At 40.7% G+C, this 20659-nt stretch overlaps 1 protein-coding gene across 2 annotated transcripts in view; it reads left to right on the forward strand.

The window, feature by feature from the left end:
• Positions 1 to 20659, forward strand: part of DPP10 (dipeptidyl peptidase like 10) — a 441914-nt gene that overhangs the window by 235240 nt on the left and 186015 nt on the right. For both annotated transcript variants that reach the window (XM_040069480.2, XM_040069479.2), the window contains exons 2-3: positions 11239 to 11353; positions 19839 to 19934. In XM_040069480.2, the coding sequence (XP_039925414.1) occupies positions 11239 to 11353; positions 19839 to 19934 (211 nt within the window). The remainder of the gene's footprint in view (positions 1 to 11238; positions 11354 to 19838; positions 19935 to 20659) is intronic.

Consider the following 20659-nt stretch of genomic DNA (forward strand, 5'->3'; position numbering starts at 1 on the left):
AATTGGAACTTCTTATTTATATCAGGGAGGTTTAATACTGGGGCAGTCACCAAAGCACCCTTTAATTGCTCTAATTCCTTATCATCCTGTTCTGTCCATTTTATCTTTTCTGCAGTTAATTTTTCATACAAAAATTTAGCTTTTTCACTATATCCTTCTATCCACTGTCTACAATAACCTAGCAGCCCCAATAGCTGACGTACTTGTCTTTTGGTTTTAGGGGGGGGGCAGTTCTATGATTCCAGCTACCCTTGCAGGGTCCAATTTCTTTTTCCCTTTTACTAACCAATGCCCTAAGTATTTCACCCCAGATTCTGTGAACTGTAACTTTTGTTTTGCTACCTTTAATCCCTTTTCCCCTAAAAAGTTTAACAAATCAATAGTGCATTCTCTTACACCTTCCTCTGTTTCACCAGCCACCAATAGATCATCTACATATTGTAAGATCTTGGTCCCTTTCCTAGGGGAGAACTGACTTAGCAACTTTTCTAATGCTTGTCCAAATAAATTTGGGGAGTCCATGAATCCTTGGGGAAGTGAGGCCCACCTTAACTGTTGTTTCCGGTTAGTGTCTGGATCCTCCCATTGGAATGCAAAAAAATCCCTGCTGCCTTCAGCTAAAGGGCAGGTCCAAAATGCATCCTTTAGGTCTATAACACTGTACCAAGTATCCTTCGGGGAGATCCTATTCAGAAGGGGGTAGGGGTTAGCCACCACAGGGAACCGAGTTCTTGTTCTTTCATTTATGGCTCTTAAATCTTGCACTAACCTATAATTCCCATCTCCCTTTTTAACAGCCAGTATTGGGGTATTGTGTCTGGACATACACGGCTCCAATATGCCCTTTTTGATCAAATCCTCTATTATAGGTTTCAGCCCCCGCCTCCCTTCTAAAGGGATTGGGTACTGCCTGATCCTTATGGGATCCTCAGGCTTCTCAATCTCAATTGATATAGGTTCCATAGCCAATTTTCCGGCTTCCTTCCCTGTATGCCATACCTTGGGATTAATTTTGTCCTCATCTTCACAGGTTAGTTTGTATATGCTAACCGTAATCTGTGAATTCCTTATGATGAGGTTGATCCCCAGTGCAACCATCAAATCCCTACCCAGCAGGTTGTAATCAGCCTCTTCTATTAACAACATATCTCCCAAACAAATTTTATTCTCCGATTCTATTTCCACGTTCTTAACTATGGGTACCTTGAATGGCTCCCCTTTAGCTCCTATAACTACCATAGAATCTTTACTTACTCGGCATCCCGGGGGCAACTGTTTGAATGTACTTTTCTCAGCCCCTGAATCTACCAAAAAATCCATTTTTGTTCCCTGGGGTCCCATTTTTAATGTTATCAAGGGCTCTCCTGATGTTATGGACCCCAAAAGATAGAGCCCCCGACTTCCCTAGTCCTCCCGAAACATCTTCTCATCTCTTATCTTCTTTGGACAATCCTTTTTCATATGTCCCTTCTTTTTACAATAGAAACATTCCATTCCTTCCATCCATTTTCCTGAAGTCCCCTTTTGTGGGCGTGTGGCTCCCCTCGGAGGTGCTTTCCTTAAGGGTTTCTCCGAAGCTTGTGGGCGTTCCTGTTTCTGGGCTTCCCTTACTGCAGCTACTAACACCCTAGCCTGTATTTTCTGTTTTTCCTCATCCCTTCTCATATAGACCTTCTGGGCTTCCCGCAGTAATTCCTGCAATCCCTTCTCCTGCCACCCCTCAATCTTTTCCAGCTTTTTCCTGATGTCCTCCCATGATTTTGCTACAAACTGGGTTTTCAATAGTACCTCCCCCACGGGAGAATCAGGGTCTGTCCCAGAGTATATCTGGAGGCTTTTTCTCAACCTTTCCAACCATTCAGTGGGAGTCTCATCTTTCCCTTGACATTCCCCAAAGACCTTGCTCAGATTTTGTCCCCGGGGCATGGCCTCTCTAATTCCCTGTATGATGATGTTCTTCATATCAATCATACTTCTCCTACCCTCCTCAGTTTGAGCATTCCATCGGGGATCTTGGCTTGGCCATTTCTGATCTCCAGGAGTGCTCTGAGGGTTCCTCCGTTCCCATTCCCGTATCCCTGCTTGTCTGATCATTTCCCTTTCCTCCGTATTGAACAAGGATCTGAGAATAGCTGTGAGATCTTCATACGAATAGATGCTAGTTCCCAAGAACTCGTCTAGCCTTTCGGAGACCCCTAAAGGGTCATCCATAAGCTTTCCCATCTCCTTCTTAAAGGCTCTCACATCACTGGTATTAATCGGGATGTTTACGTACCCGATAATTCCTGGAGCAGTGGGAATTTCCCTTAAGGGGAAAAGATTTGCTCTTTCACCCTCCCCTTCACTCTCCGTCTCATTCATCCTCTTTAGCTGTCTCCTAGTCCTCCTAGCGGGAGGTGAGTGTTTTGCTTCTGCCCAACCCTGCTGTGTGTTTGCAGGAGAATTAAAGAAAGCCGCCAGATCTAGATCAGGCAACAGGTCATCCCTTGTTGGTGCAGGGGTGTTTGTACTTTGTGTCCCCCCCTCCCAGTGGCTGAGTGGCTTGTACAGGTTCTAGCGGGGGAGGGAGCCCGACCGGTGGGACCGGGGCCACTGTCTGTGACTCCATCGGAGGGGCAGAGGGGAGAGACGGGGATATAGGGACCCTTCGTCCCAGAGGGGGTCCCAATCTCCCCGGGTTCTGTGGATTGTTTTGCTCAGGGAGGGGAGGGGGTGAGGGTACTATGTAAGGTGGAGGTAAGTTGTCTAAAGGCTCCCACTTATCCCTGGAAACATCGGCAGGGTCCTTTATCCTTATGGGTAGTAATTTTGCATCAATTCTACCCCAGACCCCAGCATATTCCCGTTCTTCCGCAGTTCCCTTTTCTCCGACATAACGTACCAGTGCCTTACATATCCATTCTTCAAATGTTCCAAACACGGGCCAAATTACGTGATCCCGTATTTCTACCCCACCCCATACTTCTATGCAATAATGCACCATCCGTTTCTTGGATTTTCTTTCCCTTATGGGGCATTCTTCCCAATGTTCTAACATCCATCCCAGAGGGCTCTCAACTGGGATTTCAGGGATTCCTTTACCGGTTCCCCGCTTTGGTTTCCTAAGATTCCTTTTGCTAGCTTTGCTTTTTGTCTGTCCCATGGTGTGGGTTTACCAGATACTTGCCCTTTGTGGGTGATCGCTCCCCCCCCGGGTTTTCTCTGGTGTGTGCGAGCTCTCTTCTCCTTACTTCCTCCCCGGACCGTCCCTGGTCCAAGGCTGAAAGGTTTACCAGCCCCCGGAACTCTTGTAAGGACGTAACCTTCCCTTTCAGCCTTCCTGTGACCGACCCCCCTTTCCGAAAACTCCCCGAGTTTTCAGGGCTTAACGTGTGAGGTGCGTTTTACCCCCGAAACTTTCGCTTCCCCCGCAACCGACCACGCCCCTCGCGGGACTATGGAACTGCGATTTTGGGGTCCCACTCGCTTCGTGATAAAATCACGTCTCACTCACACGCTCGGTCACTCCCCACTCAACCACGCAATACTTACGATCCTTTTCCTGCGTGGATTCTTCGTGCACGTAGATTTTTATGAGTAGATTTCTTCGCCGCGGCTCCGGAGGTTCTGCTTCCAAAGAAAAACCTCCCCGAGTTCCCCGAGAGCTCTGACCTCGCCTATCTCCCTTTTAAATGTGGCTTTTGCTGTTTTTGTTCGTCGTGTGGTTGATCGGTTCCACCCGGATACCCCAGCTCTGCCAGGCCGCTGAATTCAGCAGGGCGCCTCCTGGTCAGAGACGGGGGTCCCTCGGGGGTCCCGGTATCACTCCAATCACGTCGGGGTCACCAGAATTGTTATAAATAAAATCGACCAAATTCAAAGTATCAAAATTTAGAATTTTATTGTGAGACAAAATATCAGTCTCGGAAAGCCACAATTTAAAAGGACAGCACCGAGCCCGGGATCGATGCCGGGTGAACACGGATAACAAGCTCTGTCAGCCTGGTATCCCCCCCAAGTTCACAATTTCTGGTCTCCGGCCACCCCTTTTTATACACAAGATCGCGGAGTGAAGTCCGAAATTCTGACGTTATCCTCTCCGAGGCGTCTTCATTAATTATTCAAGTCCCGGTATCGGGAGTCTGAATAGACCGGTAGGGTGAAACAATGCCGTTGATGGCCGAGCCCGGGTGTGTCGTGTATATGTTAATTTCGGCGGAGACGAGTAGAGATATCCATCTGAAGTGATTATCTTGGTCTCCGGACTTGTATCTTCTTTTTCCGTTGTCTTTTGTATCCTTTCAGGGATTCCCGGCAGCGATAGTTTCTAGGCCCCCTCTCTGGTAATTCAAACAAGCTCTTTCTGTGTCCCTCCCACACCTTTTCAGGCTAGGGATATTTTGTATTTTGTTGAATCCCCCGTCTTCCCAAATTAACCCACAAAATGCTAAAACAAAACCTAACTTCTAACATGCTACTTTATACAGGACTTATAATCATACATTCAGTATTACAATTTATATTCTATTAACATGAAGTAACTTCAGAGCAGATGTTACATTCCTTTTTGACGACCTGTAGCCAAAGCATGTTTGTGTCTCTCTCCTGGTAGTTAATGCATGTTTGTGTCTCCCTCCTGGTAATTCTTAATCATGTTATGTCTCGTGCTTCCCCCTCCCTTGTCCTTTCAAGCGAGAGGAATTCCTGCACTCTCTTCTGAGTTGCTTAACTCTGAGTTAACTCAGAGTTTGTTGGATTAAAATAAAACCTTACATTTATTTAGATGATATTAAATTTTATCTATCAACACGAATTAACTTTAGGACATATATCACACCCAGCTACTCAGCAGTGCTGCATTTTCCATAGTTTCTTTAATGTTGAGGACTGTGATAGTTTACTTCCATCCCTCCCTGTTTGAATACTACTATTTTAGCTAAAAAAAAAAGAGCAGATGGATGCAGATTTTCACTTGTGCAGGTGCCACACTGTTTTGATCAGTTGTGCTGACCCATCTCTGCTTTTGTATTTATGACATGCAGGAATAATGACCTGAGGTTTGAACTAATCTGCTTGTGATTAGCCCTCGAACAAGGGTTTCAGCGGAATGCTTTAGAAGTTAAGCTTTTACTTGTTTGCCTAGTGTAATAACTAGCTCATTGTCTTTGAGTAAGTGTTACAAGGTACACTGCAAAGTGAGAGGGAAGATGTGGAATGTATTCTTAATGCTGGCCATAATGCATTAAATAGATTCCATAAATGTTTCTGGTCTTTTTTATTTGTGAGTGGTTGGTACTAAGGGTGTTGACAAAGCTGTTCCAAAATACCCCAAATAACCAAAATCCAGTTCATGAATGGACACTTGCAGGTCCAAGGAAAAGATCTCTCTCCTTAGAGCAAAAATGATCAAGCTGAAGGAAAGCACAATTTTTTTTTTAAGGTTAATAACCAGTGTGAGTGATCCACACTCCTCAGAATGACTTCTGTGTGCACATTTTAGTTTATTTTTACTGAGGAGGGGTGGGTTTGTTTCCGTTGTTTTGGTCTGGGTTTGGCTCTGCGAAAGGAGGGCTTTGTTCTACCAGCGCAGCCCAAAGAAATAAAACCATGAAGACTGATTGTTCCCATATCCAAACCCTGCACCTGTTCTGAGCAGGGTAATTGCTAACAAGCTGCTCTCTTTTTAAAATGCCCGTTATCCAAAGAGCTGACAGAATCCTGCATTCCTCTGAAAGTGGCATTTTACAGTGACTCTGAAAAGAAGTGCCAATGTTTTCATGAATAAAGATATTGACCGGGGAAAGCAATTGTGTGACCATAATCATTGAGACAAGAACTGTAGCAACAGGATCTTATAACACAGCGGATTGTAAAGGGAACATGAGGGATGAAAATGATAGGTACTTATGCAAATGGATTGGAACTATCCTGTGCCACTTTGTGGATCTGCCTTTTAGTCTCTCTTGCTATCTAGGCCGTGGGATTAGACAAAAACAGCTGGAAAGGAATGGACACAATCACTTAATCACAAAATCAGAAGGCTTGCTGGGGTAATTTCCCTTCAAATAGCACACTGCAAACCCAGGGCAGGTAGTACTTAATATCAGTTGCAAACCTAGAGCTCTATAAAGAGCTTTGGAAAGACTGCACTCTTTCTATTAGAAGTGTATTGAGTCTGTCTTTTAAACTACCTGAAATGTGACATGAAATTATTTGCCTTTTTTTCATGTGTCACCTTTTCTTTATGTTTGGGGAATGCAAATGGCAAGAGTTTAATGAAGTGATGTTGTTGTGATTACATCTAAGCTGCAGAGTGAGACTCACTCTCATTCCTACTGCAAAGCAAATTGCATTTGCTTTTCCTACTCTAATGCACTTTGCCCCTGAAATTCTTGCCAAAATAAGGGGAGGCTGTGATTCTTCACAGTGCTTTTCTCTGTAGGCTTTGTCCTGATGACAGAACAGCATAAAAAGAAGAAAAAGAGACAAAAGAAAGCAGATGATTTATTCAAGGCATCAGAAGATGCTATGCTGGCAGAAACTGCTGCAGCCCAAATGTGCTACAGCCCAAAGCTCTTCTGAGATCTTTCACCTTCCTCAGCACAAAAGCAGGCAAGCAGCAGACACTGCTGCAGCTCTGCTGGTGGGTTTTGTGTTCCAAACACCCTCAGTCCAGGTGCAAACACCAATGTGCATCTGCAGACCTGGACTGTCGGGCACGTCACCCTGCTGAAGTTCACTCTGGTCTGCAGAAATTGTGGCAGAATCTCTGCTTTCAGGTTGAGCTGAACCCAGCAGAAATATTTAAAACTGTTTGAATTCTTGCTTTTAACTTTTATAGAAGGATGCATATTTTCTGCGTTTGGCTCATCCCATCATTTATCAGCTGGGTTGATGCAGCATGGGCAGGAGCTTTATGAGAACTTTGGTTAAATGCCAGCTCTCAGGGTTAGCTTGTCTCTGAAAGTTTGGGTTTCACTTCTTCTGCTTTCACCAGCCATTCTCCTGTTGCTTCTGGCATTGTTTCCGTGGTGGAAATTGTACTGTGGTTTACACAAAGAGTTTTCCAAGAAATCCAGAAAATGCTGTTGGGATAATTCAGAAACCTGACTTATTAATGCAGCATGTTATGCCAATGTTTTCTGACCTTTTGTTCTCCTACAACAATCTTAGTTAAGCACACTTGCTGGAAAAATTATGTCTTAAAGACTTTTTATCCTCATTGATTAACAATAAAACTATGTAACTCGATAAGCTTTAGGAAGGAAGCTGAGATTTATTTTTTTTTCAGTTATGCTGCTTACAAGAAAGATTGTAAGTTTATTCAGGCAGAAATATGGAAATATTTGGAAGTTTTTTGTGTATTCTTCTATCATGGCTCTTAATTCTGAGTGATTCTTTTTCTCAAATCAATATCCCAAATGCTACTTAAAATATGTCCTTACCTTTTTATATAAAGGGATAAAAAATATTTTCATATGAAATAAATCTAATGGAATTTAGTCTCATTTAGTTATTAATATTTTTTAAATTTCTATTGCAATAGTAACTTGGGCCAGGTCTTCTTTTTACAGTTCTGTGTAATACAGCCATTATGGAGGCAATGTCATTTTTTTTTATGGCTTTACACTGAAAAGGGCAAGCTTACATTAGACATAAGAAAGAAATTCTTTCCTTTGAGGATGTGGCACTGGAACAGGCTCCTGGGAGAAGCTGTGGCTTTCCTGGCAGTGTTCCTGGCCAGTCTGGATGGGCTTTGGGCAAGCTGGTCTAGTGAAAGGAGGCAGGGGGGTTGGACTGGTCTTTAAGATCCCTTCCAACCCAAACCGTTTATGATTCTGTGCTGCAGATTGTGATTCAAAGCCGTGTCTTGCTGCTGCTTAAAACATTTTCATGCCTGTAGTGAATCAATTCATCATCAGCCTGTAAACTGTGTTTGGAGATGGACTATGTATTTAGAAAACAGGCTAGAAAAGCAGAGAGAAAGATGCTTCAGCCTATTTGAATTGTATTTGCTTTGCATATTTGCTGGATGTAATTTTTTCAGCATTTCCATCTGAAATACCTTGTTTTGCAGTGGCGAGTGGGATTTAGCTTAGGGGGATGCAGAGGGGTTGAAATGACCCATGTTTTCCTTAACCTGTCCTCTCTTCCACACCCAGACTCTGCAGATTTTTGGTTTAGCCTTTCATTTTGGTTACTGCTCCAGGATTTGCAACCTCTGTAAATGCTGTGTCACACTTATAGTACAGGCTTTTGTAAGATCAGTCTTTTAGGGGTCTTGCCAACAGAGATTGAATGGAGACAGTCCCAGAGCAGAAACTTTAGGCTTTGTCCTTTGGTAGCATGCATTGACGTCCCTGATGGTGAGTGCTTGTAAGCTCTTGGTAAATGTGGTCTTTAGCATTTGGCAGCGTTGGAATCTCTGACATTGGAGTGAAGTGCTTTCGTGCATGCAGTGTTTCATTTTTCTCTTTGTAGCTACGTTTTAGTAAGGTATTACTCAGTCACAATTTAAATTCAGAAATGCGTATTACTTCAGGGCTGTTTTTGGTGAGAATGCAATTAAATGGTTTGTGAAAATGCTACTATAAATAATGAGAAAACTTGCAGTTGTATTATTCTTTGTGCAGCCATTTTCTGATTCATTAGAGTTAGACTGTAAAATCTATAATAACATTATAGGTAGTGTTATATAAACCATCATGTTTGAGAGCTGGTATTTTTTCAAAACACTTTAATAAAGGAGCCTATTTAGAAGATTAAATCCTTAAATCTCCATCTGTGTCTGTATTGTTGTTATGTGCCAGTTAGCAGAAAGTTATGGGGAAACTACATGGTGTCAAAAGTTCTCATTGTACGGCTCTCTGTGATGTTTCCTCTTGAATGCCTCTATCCTCTTGTCACACTCACAAATCACAGCTTTTGCCTTGCCAGTGACACACAGTCCAAAGTTCTATTTAACTGCATTTTGCTTATGGGCATTTTGAAAAGCAGCGCCAGGCTAAAAATATTTTCTTGTTGAAGAACTGCAGCTTACACTGTTTTTGTAGGTTGCAGTCCAAGAGTTGCATTGGTTAGCATCACAAAAGTTAATTTGAGATGGCCTCAATAGTGACTGTGCTATGAATTCACTTTATTACAGTAATTTTTCTAATATTTCATCTTTTTTTTTTTTGTGTAGACTTCATAAATGTCTTACAAGAATATTGTCATTCAATATCAAAAGATTACCATGACCTTTAATAATTTCTAATATAATAATTTGATACAACTTGTAATTTTTTATCCAAATATTAAAACCAAATATCTTAATTTGAGACAAGTCCTAATTTTTATGCTAGTCTCCAAGTTTTTAGCTAGCTGGAAACTCTGTTTTTTCCTCACTGTGGGTACCAATAAGCTTTGTATGCTCAGTACTTGATTCATCTCTTTGATATTCTCCTTGCACAAATTTGCAGAAGTATTTAAAATGAAGCTTTATTTTTAGAAACTGAACAATATTCATGTCTGCAGTGAAGCACCTTGTGAATAATGAGGATTTGGTACATTTTTTAGAAGCTTTGGTACATTCAACAAGTTGCCCAGCTGCTGTCATTTAAAGTCAGTTCTTTGGAACAGGGTTTCATGATGCTCTGAGGGAAACTACAGCTCTCTCACCACTCTCTTGGTCCTGTGAACTTCCAGTTGTTAAACTGGACTCTTCAGGTGTCATTTAAATAAGGCTAATACTGTGATGTTTAGAATAAGTTTGTGTTTCCTAGGCTGTGCTATTGACACTTTAAAATCATTCTCACTTAAGGGAAAATAATAGCTTGGATCTGAGTTCACCCGCAGGACGCAGAAATTCTGTATTTTTGTGGAAAAGCTGTGGATCCCTGCAATGTCAGCGTGGCCAGGGCTGTCCAGAGAGGATGGAGCTGTGATGTTCTGAGGACTGCTGTGAGAATTCCCTGTGGGATTGCTTAGAGATTGTGTTGGGCAATTCCCCTTTAATTTTCTGGAAAAGAGGACCAGGGAGAGAAACTGTCTTTTTATAGGTAGAAGGGAGCCAGCAAGGGGTTAAAAAAACAACATTAAAAAATTAAAGACGCTGTTGCTGCTGTGGATGATGTGTGATGCTGGTGTGTGTGAGCCAAGAAGGCACAAGAACATTGCCATTTTCTGTTACAACTTACCCATTTCACACTCATTATAACCCAGAAATTCAAAATGAAACAATGTGTATGTGACAAAATTTTACCATGCTTTTGGAAGCTTGTAAAACATGGCAGGAAGTGGGATTTTTTGGGGGTGGTGTGTTTTTTTTTTTTTTTTTTTTTTTTTTTTTTATTTTTTTTTTTTATTGCAATCTTACCATAGCATTTAATTTCGAGCTACTAAAGGCACGTGTAATTGTGGCAGGGAGACATTTCTGCTTGCCAAATCTAGATAGAAAAAATATTGTTTTCTGTGAGGGAAGGATTGGGTTGTGAGTAACAATTGTACTAGTTTTGTCGTTGTGGTGTTAGATGTTTTGTGCTGTTTGGTCTCAAGCTGTACCATGAACGTGGGCAATCCAGTGCTGATATTGAAAAAATGTAAATGGTGCCTGGCAGGAATTAAACACGTAACCACAGAGGATGTAGGCTTAATTGCACTGGTAGTTACAGAAACATTCATTTAACGTTTGTTATAAGGTACTGGTGTGGTTTTTTATAACTAATAGGGGAGCAGTTTGCAGTTGATCTACTGCATAGAGAAAAAGAGCTTGTAGCTTCAGATGGAATACTTGCAGCCTCAGGCAGTTTCGCTAATGCTTTCTATTACAAATAAGTTTAATAGTGTGCATTAAAAAGGATGTGTATTTAAACCTTTATGGTCCATACCATGTTAGGTAGAATTACAGTAAATTGCTACATTTCATTTCTGTAATTATCTTACAAACTGCTAGCTGATATTGTCCTGAAGTTTATGTTCAGGACATTTTAACACCAGTTGTATTTTGGACAGCTTGCATAAGATCATTTGATTGTCTCTTAGGGGTATAAAATTACATATGTATATTTAAAATAAAGAAAAAGATCTATTAAAAAAGCGTGGGAGTTGCACACCTTTGGATGACTCTGTGTAATGTGGAGAAGGGAGGGATCGTGATCACCTCCCGTGCTGTGTTTATGAGCGTGCACAGAGCAGCTTTCCTGTCGCTAATAGTTCTGGAAATGTATGTTTATGAAACGTGGTCTTTTCCTTTTATTTCACTTTTTTCCATTCCTGTAGGAACTTGGAAGTAACAGCCCTCCGCAGAGGAACTGGAAGGGAATTGCTATTGCGCTGCTGGTGATTCTAGTTGTTTGTTCACTCATCACTATGTCAGTCATTCTTTTAACCCCAGGTAACCTACTTCTTTATTTTATCTTATTAAAGGTGTATGATCAATAATGCAGTCATTAAAAGCAATGAATGTTAACGTGTCTTTTGCCTTTAAGCATTTTTAACTTGTGGCTATTGTAAGTTTGGTGCCTGTAGGGACTCGGGAGGTACCGGAGGCTTTGAGGAGCAGAAATGTTTGGGGTTGACAATCTTTAGCATTGTGTCGGCCTTGAGGGGGCTACAGCAATCCTGGTGAGCCTCAGCTGGTGTGAGCTGACTTCAGGAGGTTGTTGTTGGTTTTTGGTGTAATTTCAGATTCACATATGAGCTAAGAGAAAATTGTATGCCATGGAAAACTGATTCTGAGAATGCAACTTCTCACTGAATCACCAACATGGATTTTCCTTCCATATGTACATGCACCAGCTTCTCCCCTTTTCTTTTGTTCAGAAACAAAGAGGGGAAAGTAATGGCTCAGTCACAGGGGAAAAAAAAAAAAAGGGAGAGGGTGAGAAGTAGATGAAAAAAGCAAACCCTGAACAAGTTTTAAAGAAAAAAAAAAAAAAAAATCTTTGAATCCTTTTGCCAGCTTTAAAGTTAGACTGTAAAGTGCCTGATTTGCATGGCGTGCCTAGATAGTAAATATTGTTCTGCAAATATTCCACCATTCAAGTGCTCAGTGTGTGTAAACCAGAAAGTTAATGAAGCTTTTTTCAGTTAAATAATGGTTCCAGGCTGTTTGGCCACGAGGTGAAATCACTGAGGGAAGCTGGCTGAGTCTGTGCAGAGCAAATACAGCAGCAGAGTGCTGCTGCTCTAAAGAAAGGTGCTGAGGCTGAATGGGAAAGGATCAAAAAGCTTTGCCTGTCAGAGGGGATGAAGCAGCTGGAAAGAGTATGCAGGAACACCATGGATAGTCTGCTTTTTCTGTTTTGTGTAAATATCTACTCCTTATGCATGCTGCTGTCCAAAATTACTGTTTGCTTATTTCCACTTCGATCATGTTGAGAAAAAATAAAAGCAAAGTTGTGCTGCTGTAGTCTCAGTGAATAGGAGCCTTCCTCAGGGAATAATTAAAAAGAGATTTTGAGGGTACATAGTAGTGTATCCTGGTACACTTTTAAACAAAAGACTGTTTTTTGTTTCAAGGAGAGGCAGCTTTTTTTTGAAGAATTGTAAAATATCAAATGTTTGCTGGAATCTACAATAACAACTTTCAGTTGTGGTTCATATATCTATATAGAATTATTAATGATGTAAAAACGTAAACTGAAGTCTTTGAATGCACTCATGGAAAAAGAATAAATAACCTAGGGGAACGTTAACTTTAAAAAAACAAAAAAGTTTAAAAAGCTATATGAATTACAGCATCTCTGAGGCTGTTTCAAAATCCAGAGATCTTGGTTGAAAACTTGTGTAAGCTGGGACCTACATTTCAGTTCAAGTCATGCGAGTGAAAACTAGTTCTGTCAGCTCAGATGCTCTAAGATATCCCATAGAGACTGTGAAGCTTGATATAAAGAAAAACCTTTCTCCCAGAATAATCTAGGTCTGTAAAATTGAGCTTTCTTGTGGGTTGGAAATGCTTACCATGGAAAGCTTTGGAGGTGCATTGTAGGATAGGTACCTGCCTTGCTTTGGCCCTATTCATTGCTGTTCCCCCTTCACTTGCATTATTAATTTGTTTGATTATTATGAATAGTTAATATGGCTTGGGAGGCAGATATTTTGCTACTCTGTTGGTCTGTTGGCAGGTACCAAGCACTCTAGCTGAAGCTATTTTGTCATGAATGTGTGTTAAGATCACTTTAGGATGTCCAGTATTTGAGGGCAGGCAAAAAGTCGAGACCCCCTCGTATCTGTGAGGTGCTCAGTTCCAAGCTGATGCTGATTTGGTATTATAAATATTTGGGTTTGAAAATCCTTCTCATAAAATATAATAGGTCTGAATGAAGATGTTCAGTGCAAATGTCCTTTGTTACCTTGGGATGTTTCAGCGTTCATTTCTAGCACTGTTTTGAGCATCAGAGTGCTCTCCCTATTTAGTTCTGCCTCTACGGATGGGTGCTTTTTAGATTTCGTGTAAATTCCCCTAAACACTGTACATCATGCTGCTTCTTTTTATGGAAATGATGATAATTTCAGATGGTTATTGCTCAGAAGCCTGATTGTTTCACTGGTATTTTTTGGAGGCAAAAATGTATTTACTGATACGCCAAACACAACAGCGATGATCTCTTTTGCCTGCAATTATTTGCACATTGTTTTGTCCACGAGATAAGAAACTCTTAGGTCTGTGTACACTAGCAGTTGTCATTTGACTTCTCTCAACTTTTGAGCAACAGCTTTCCTGCCTTTTGATAGAGGGACCAATGCTTCCATATGAGAGAGCATGTTTTTAAAAGTGCAATTCACTTGCAAAAGGCTTCAAAGAGGCTTTAGCTTCCACTAAAGAGAGAAACGATAATAAAACTAAAAGGAAATTCTTGATTTTCTTTTTGTATTATCTTTTACTACATGAAATATAACCTGACTATACAATACTAAGCAGGATCTCTGTTGAAATAAGAGATGTATTTTGACCTATTAATATCTTAGCTTTTGTTCAAATCTGAAACCTCTGTGTTACAATTATGTGGTTGTGGTGTGAATAAATGTATTATACCAACAATATTAGTAACATTTCTGATCATTTGATCTTGCTTTTCATCTATGACAATCCTCAGAATCTTTATAAATGTCTTAGTGTTCTCCACAAAGAGATGGAAAAGTGGAATAACAAACCATCCAGTGATATAAAACATTAGTGGCAGAGTCTGAATGAACTCCCATCCCAGTTAGCACTTGTTGGGGCTCAGGAACTTTCTGTGAGCTCCCATGGTCTAAGGAGTACATGAAATAAACCCCGTTGCTCCCAGCAAGTAGAATTTGCTACACTGCTCCAAACCTGAGAGTAAAAGGCCTGCAGGCAAATATCCCTGCTGGTTTTCTTCAAAATTAGAAAAGTGCATTGAAAAGAAAGTGCACAGAGATGCCAAAGAATGAAGTTGTCCTTGTTAAAGCAGGGGACTGGAGTAGAAAAACTCTGAAGTTTCAGAACAGGAGCCTGTCTGCCCTCTGGGGTAACTGCAGTATGATCTAGTGATCTTTGTTTAATATTTGGAGTGGATTGCTGGAGAAGTATTTAAGAGAAAACAAAAGAAAATACCTTGGGAATAATCTTATAAATATCTCTTTATATTGGGAATTAGTGGCCAGTGCAGAGACACAGGTGACTGTCCATGGGATGCCATCATTTGGTTTGGATGTCAGTAGAAATATAATACAGGCACCTTTCTTCTGCTGCTTTTATTCTATTTCATGTTTTTGAGGTTTCATCTCACACCTGCATATACTGAAATAGTCATAGGTAGATCTTTAGATTTCAGTGCCTTTAAATCATTCCTGTCTTGGAATTAACTTGTTCTTGCTTTGCATCATGACAGGATGTTCCACTTTGTAGGAATTATGTGAAGACCTATCTCAACAACCTCTGTTGATCTGTATTTCAGAACTGACAAATGTTCCGTTGAAAGTTTTGGCAGCTAAAAGCTTTTATATGAAAAAACACTTAAGAACAGCCTAAGAATTGTATGGATTTGGCCTCCCCTGTACAGGTGTTTTGCCACAACACTTAAAGCTGTTTTTTTCTTTTGGCACTGACAGTAGTTCTACCTTCATGTTAACTCACAGTTTCTGAAGGTGTGGAAGACTCAAACTCCCTTACTGAGATATTGGCGTTGGCATTTAAACTGTGCCTGCTGATATGTGCACTTACAGTTGAGCAAAGTGTCACCTACCTCTAATCATAGACTGAAGGAAAACTCACAGATGATGGAAAGAACAGGACACCTTCTCGGAAAAATGACTTCAGAGAACATTTAGGTCAGATAAACGGTCAGAGAATGCTGTTTGTGGAAAGGGTTGAGTAAAATCAAGCTCTGGGAAGAGAATCCATTTGGATTATGTCCTGTTCAGGGTTAGGACCGATCTCCCCATACCTTCTCTCATCTTAAAGGAAAAGAAAGCAAACTAATTATATATATATATATATTTTTTTTTTTTTTTAAATTTTTTTAGAGTGGATATTTACTGCAGGAAGATTCAGGTTTCTGTTCAGTTCTGTATAGACTCCCTGGACCTACTGTAAATTGGCAGGCAGGTTTTGATAACTGACTATTTTCTGGCAAGTTTTCTTCCTTTGTCATGATAACACAAAGTGAGCTGTGCTAATTCCCAGTTACACCTGCTGGCTTGCATACAGTTTACTGGCGGTGTTTTTCCGCTTTTCAGATGGCTTTTAACATCAAGCCTTTGTCCTAATTTCTAGCTTAAAACTTTTTTTTTTTTTTTTCCCCCACAGAAAAGTCAGTAGGGAGCTTCAGTTAATGGCATACTACAGAACATAATTATTAGTTTTATTTGCTAAGTTAGAAGGCAGATTTTATGAGGTGTTTAGACTATATTTAACCTGCAAAAATAATATCCTATAAAGTCGTGAAAAGTAACAAGGCCATTAATTTCAAGTTTTGCAGTCTTCTAGTTTAGTAAACACAAACAGGTTTGTCACTTTGGATGAATACATGCCAGTATTTGAACTGTTTTTAATTGGATGTGCAGTTAAAAAAATGGCCATTTAGTCTTTAGCATTTGGTTTTGTTTGTATCTTCTGCAATCTGTGTCATTTGCTATACATAAATATATATATATAAAATTTCAGATTGAAATACAGAAATCTGTGGTAAATAGTGTGAGAACACTGGAAACATCATTCCTTCAAGGAATAATTCGATGAAATTTATCATGGAAATGAAAAAGAGATAGTAGGATATTTTGCAATGTATTAAATACAAAGTAGTGAAAGGAGGTCTTAAAAATAAAACAATACATCCTAAAATTAAAGGTTAGTTTGGGTTGGAAGGAACCTTGAAGGTCATCTCATTCCAACCTCCTTCCATGGGCAGGGACACTTTCCACTATCCCAGGTGGCTCCGAGCCCTGTCCTGGTTCTGAACACTTCCAGGGATGGGACAGCCAAAGCTTCTCTGGACACGCTGTGCCATGTCCTCACCAGCCTCACAGGGGAGAATTTCATCCTAACACCCAATCTAACCCTGCACTCTTTCAGTTTGAAGCGATTTCCCCTTGTCCTGTCACTCCATGACAGTCCAGAAGTCTCTCTCCAGCTTTCTTGGAGCTCCCTTAGGTATTGGGAGGTGCCCTAAGATCTCGCTGGAGCCTTCTCCTCTCCGGGCTGAAGAGTCTCAAATCTCCCCCTGTCTCCACAGCAGAGATGCTGCAGCCCCCTGAGCATCTTTGTGGCCTCCTCTGGACCTGCTCCAGCAGGTTCATGTCCTTGTCACTTGGGAAAGGGTTACCAGCAATGCATTCCAGGCACCTTCTGGGTTGGTTGTGCCCAGCTGTGCTGTCCCCCCAGGATGATTTGGGGTGGTCAAAGTCACCCACGAGGACCAGGGCTTGTGGATGTGAGGACACTCCCCTCGGTCTTCCAGCTTGGGTGGCCCCAAGGGTCTTAGCAGCCCCCAAGGTGACTGTGATGTCACCTGTCCCCGTCCCCTCTTTAATCCTGAGCCATAAGGTCAGCTCCTGTTCCATCCTCAGGTGCAGCTCTGTGTATTCCAGCTGGTCCCTGACACAGAGGGCCACCCCCTCCTGTTCTCCCCTGCCTCTGAGTGTAAACATGGTGGGATACACCTAATTTGTGCTTGTGCTCGATAAAGATCGACCCACTACGATTTTGAAGGTTCCCGTGATGTGTAATTCATCCTGTTATAGATAAACTGGGCATCTGAGATATTGACAGAGGGCAAAGGTAGAGTTAAGGGTTACAAACAGGGCTCTCTTTTGGTTAAATCTTTGCACTGGGAAAAAAAAAAAAAAACAACAAAAAAAACCTTCAAAAGCATCTGGTAAATTTGTGTGAAGATGCCATTATTTTCAGTTTACAAACTCTAACCGTAATTTAAAACTTACTTTAAAATCCAGTTTATATTGAGATTTCTTGCCAGGAACGTGGTACAAAGCAGAGAGCAGAGCTGGTGTTCCTTTCTTCTCTAACAGCCTCTCTCTACTCAGCTGATGTATTGTTTTAGTGATTTTTGTTTAATCGGTTGGAAAAAAAAAAAAAATCTGTCATAGGTAAGGCAACTTTGACAGCATAACAGCTTGTGCGAGCTTGATTGCTAGTTGGCAAACTGGCAGGAAATAAAGGGTCACAATAAGCAGAAACAGACTCAGGTAAGGTTAGAAGGGGAACACGTTTGGAATTACAAACAGCATCAGGACCAGGGTGTGTTGAATCCAAACAGGCGATGGAAAACAGCTTGTGGAGGGTCGGCTGTCAACGAGGTTGCGGAGAAAGGGGATAATGGGTGTGTGAAGAGCCCAGTGCTTGATGCTTTAAAGTCAGAAGCAGTGTTTTGAAGACACAAGGATGTGTTTGTGGAGCTGAGTAGAGAACACGTAACAACGTGTGCTTGCTTTGATGATAAAAACAAGGTGCGTGCAGGAGCAAGAGTTAACAAGGTCCCATGATGTGTAAACAGAGGGATTAGGTATAAATCAAGAGAGATAATGTTGCTCTGCTGTAAAGCTCCAGTAAGACTGAAAGTGGAATATTGTGGCCCGTGCTGGACTGGCAGATGAAAAAAACAAAACAAAACAAAAAACCAAAAACTAACCAAAAATCCTAAACAGACTATTTTGATTCCTGGAAGGTAGGAAGAGGGAAAAAAAGCTTATTTAAGGATTAGAATGTTTGTCTTACGAGAGAGGGTTTGGACAGCTCTGCATGCTTGGCCTCACAAGACATCAGTGCAAGAAGAGTTGATTGCAGTGGGTGAGCGCTTCCCAGAGCCCTGCTGCCACCGGGGAGGGAGCAACATGCAAAAGGCAGCAGAGCTGTGGTGTGAGCAGCTGGCATGGCCTCCTGGCTATTGTAAATCCATGGTGTGCATTAAAAGGAAGTTTCTCCTCGATACACCAAGGATGCACCTTATTAATACCAGCTGAAGTGACCGCAGCAGGCAGTGCTGACATTTAAAGGCAAAACCATCAGATTGCTGTTGATTCCAGTAAGCTTGCAGCTGGCCCTCTAACTTAGAAATTTGGCTGAAGAAAGACCGGTACCAAAGCTATTGGTTGACTTTAGTCTCTTTGAAGGGTCACATTTTCATCCAAAATGTATTGCAGGATATGACCTTTACAAAGCAGGTTTCTTTGTTAAAAATGGCCTGGTAACACCGTGGGTTGACACAAAGATAACAAGATTGCTGCTTGACCACTGTGATGACAGATACCCTTTCTGTGTGTGTGTCTGTTATCAGAGCACTGTTTAACATCAGTAAGGGCAAAATTTTCCTAACACAAAGTTCCTCTCGTGGAGAAGGAAAGAAAAACTCATAAAGAAGAAAAAGAGTGCAGTACTTTATGGCAGCCAGCTCAATAACACAAAACGATTTTAAAAAACCTGGCTGGGCGTTGGACTGGTTTGTGTGGGAAGTGCACAAGTGCATCTTCCTGCAAGGGCACAGGCAGCAAACAGCAAAGCTTTTGGCAGCTGCTGTTCCAGACAGCCTAAAGGTGAAGAGCAAGCTGCTGCCAGTGAATATTGCTGGGAAACTTTGTGTCTTTTGACACTAAAACTTGTACTTTGATAGTAGCAGTTCAATATTACCACTGTTAGTGCAGCAGTTTGCTGTTGAATTTCACTACTTGTTTTTTTTAGCTCATGGCAGAAGATTTAGCAGAGCTTTTTTAGTTTTCTGAAGTGCAGAGATGCTTTTAGATGCAGGAAAATGACGGGGTTTTATTTTGTTTTGTGTTGAAAGTCAATGTTGGGTAATGTTCAGAAGCACAATATTCCTGGGTTGTGTCACGTTTGGGAGCAACACAAGTCCGTTAGTAAAGTTATGTTCACATCACTAGAAAGCAAACACAGGCTATAAAATGTGCATGTAGATTTTTAAAAATTTCATTTCAAATTGTTAAATAGGTGAAGTCGGTTCCAAATTTCCTTGCAGGAGTTTTTTTCATATCCTGTTTCTCTCAGTGTAAGGTACTCAATATGGCCAACAGCCTTTGGCTGCCAGGAAATTTTGGTATTGGTTTGTAATTTTTTGTGGTGTGGGGCTGTGCTAAGAAAGAGCTTTGCTGCAGAAGTCCCAATATATTAAATAACCAAACACTAAATCCTGTAGTTTTCCTGTCCAAAAGGTACCAATTCTTTGTTTCCTGAAGCTTTACTAAACAAAAATGATACTTCTTCTTGTTGTGGGGAAAAAAAAAAAAAAAAAAAAAAAAAAAAAAAAAAAAAAAAAAAAAGGTATTGTTATGAATTTCAACAGGATTTCAGGGTCTATAATTCCAGTATAATTCCAGTGTTTTGCAAACAACACTGAACATGTTGTTTTTAGTAATTATCTAAAATGATCTTGTGTTTCTTTTAGATGAACTCGCAAATTCATCAGAAAACAGATTATCTTTGGAGGATCTCTTCAGAAAAGAGTTCATAGTTCATAATCCAGAAGCCAAATGGATTAATGGTAAGTTTATAAGCTCTCACTTAATTTGAAACTAGGCAAAATTTTTCAGTATTGAATGATATTATCTAGTCACTGAGAGAAAAAAAAAATCAATTAAAATTTCAAACCCTTTTGAAATTAGCCTGTGTCCCAGTTTTCCTTGTTGCTCTGAATCACAACTCTTTCATTAATTTTTGAAGTGGCTTTCTAATTTTAAAGCTCTGTCTAGTAGAAACCCACTAAAATTATCTGTTCGTGTTTCTGACTCGGTTGGAAGCAGCCATGGAGAATTGTGTTTAAGAATTGGATTTTGGTTGTGGATTCACAATAAGATCAACCCTATTAATATCTGAACTTTGGGATTTGACAACTGGATCTCTTCACATCTAGAAAAGATTTGAATATTTCAATGTACTTGTACAGTCGTAGTCATTCTCTGATGACTAAAAGTTGTATTTAGTATTCTGATTTATTAAATGATTTGTGCATGGCATGCAGATTCCTCCAAAATTAAGCAGTTTTAATATAAAAAGGAAAACAAAACTCTTTTCAACTCATTGGATTCCTTTTCTCTTGATGCCATGCCTTGTTCACTTTGTCTCTGTTTGTAGGAAATGTGCACATAATGCAGTGGGGGCTGTTTGGTTTGTGTCATCGTGATGATCTGGGTGTTACAGCAGGTGATAGAATCGAAGGAATGACAACAGGATTTGTGCAAAACTGGGCAAGGCAAAGCTGATATGGGG

The sequence above is a fragment of the Hirundo rustica genome, chromosome 7 (assembly GCF_015227805.2).
Source record: "Hirundo rustica isolate bHirRus1 chromosome 7, bHirRus1.pri.v3, whole genome shotgun sequence".
Lineage (NCBI taxonomy): Eukaryota > Metazoa > Chordata > Aves > Passeriformes > Hirundinidae > Hirundo > Hirundo rustica.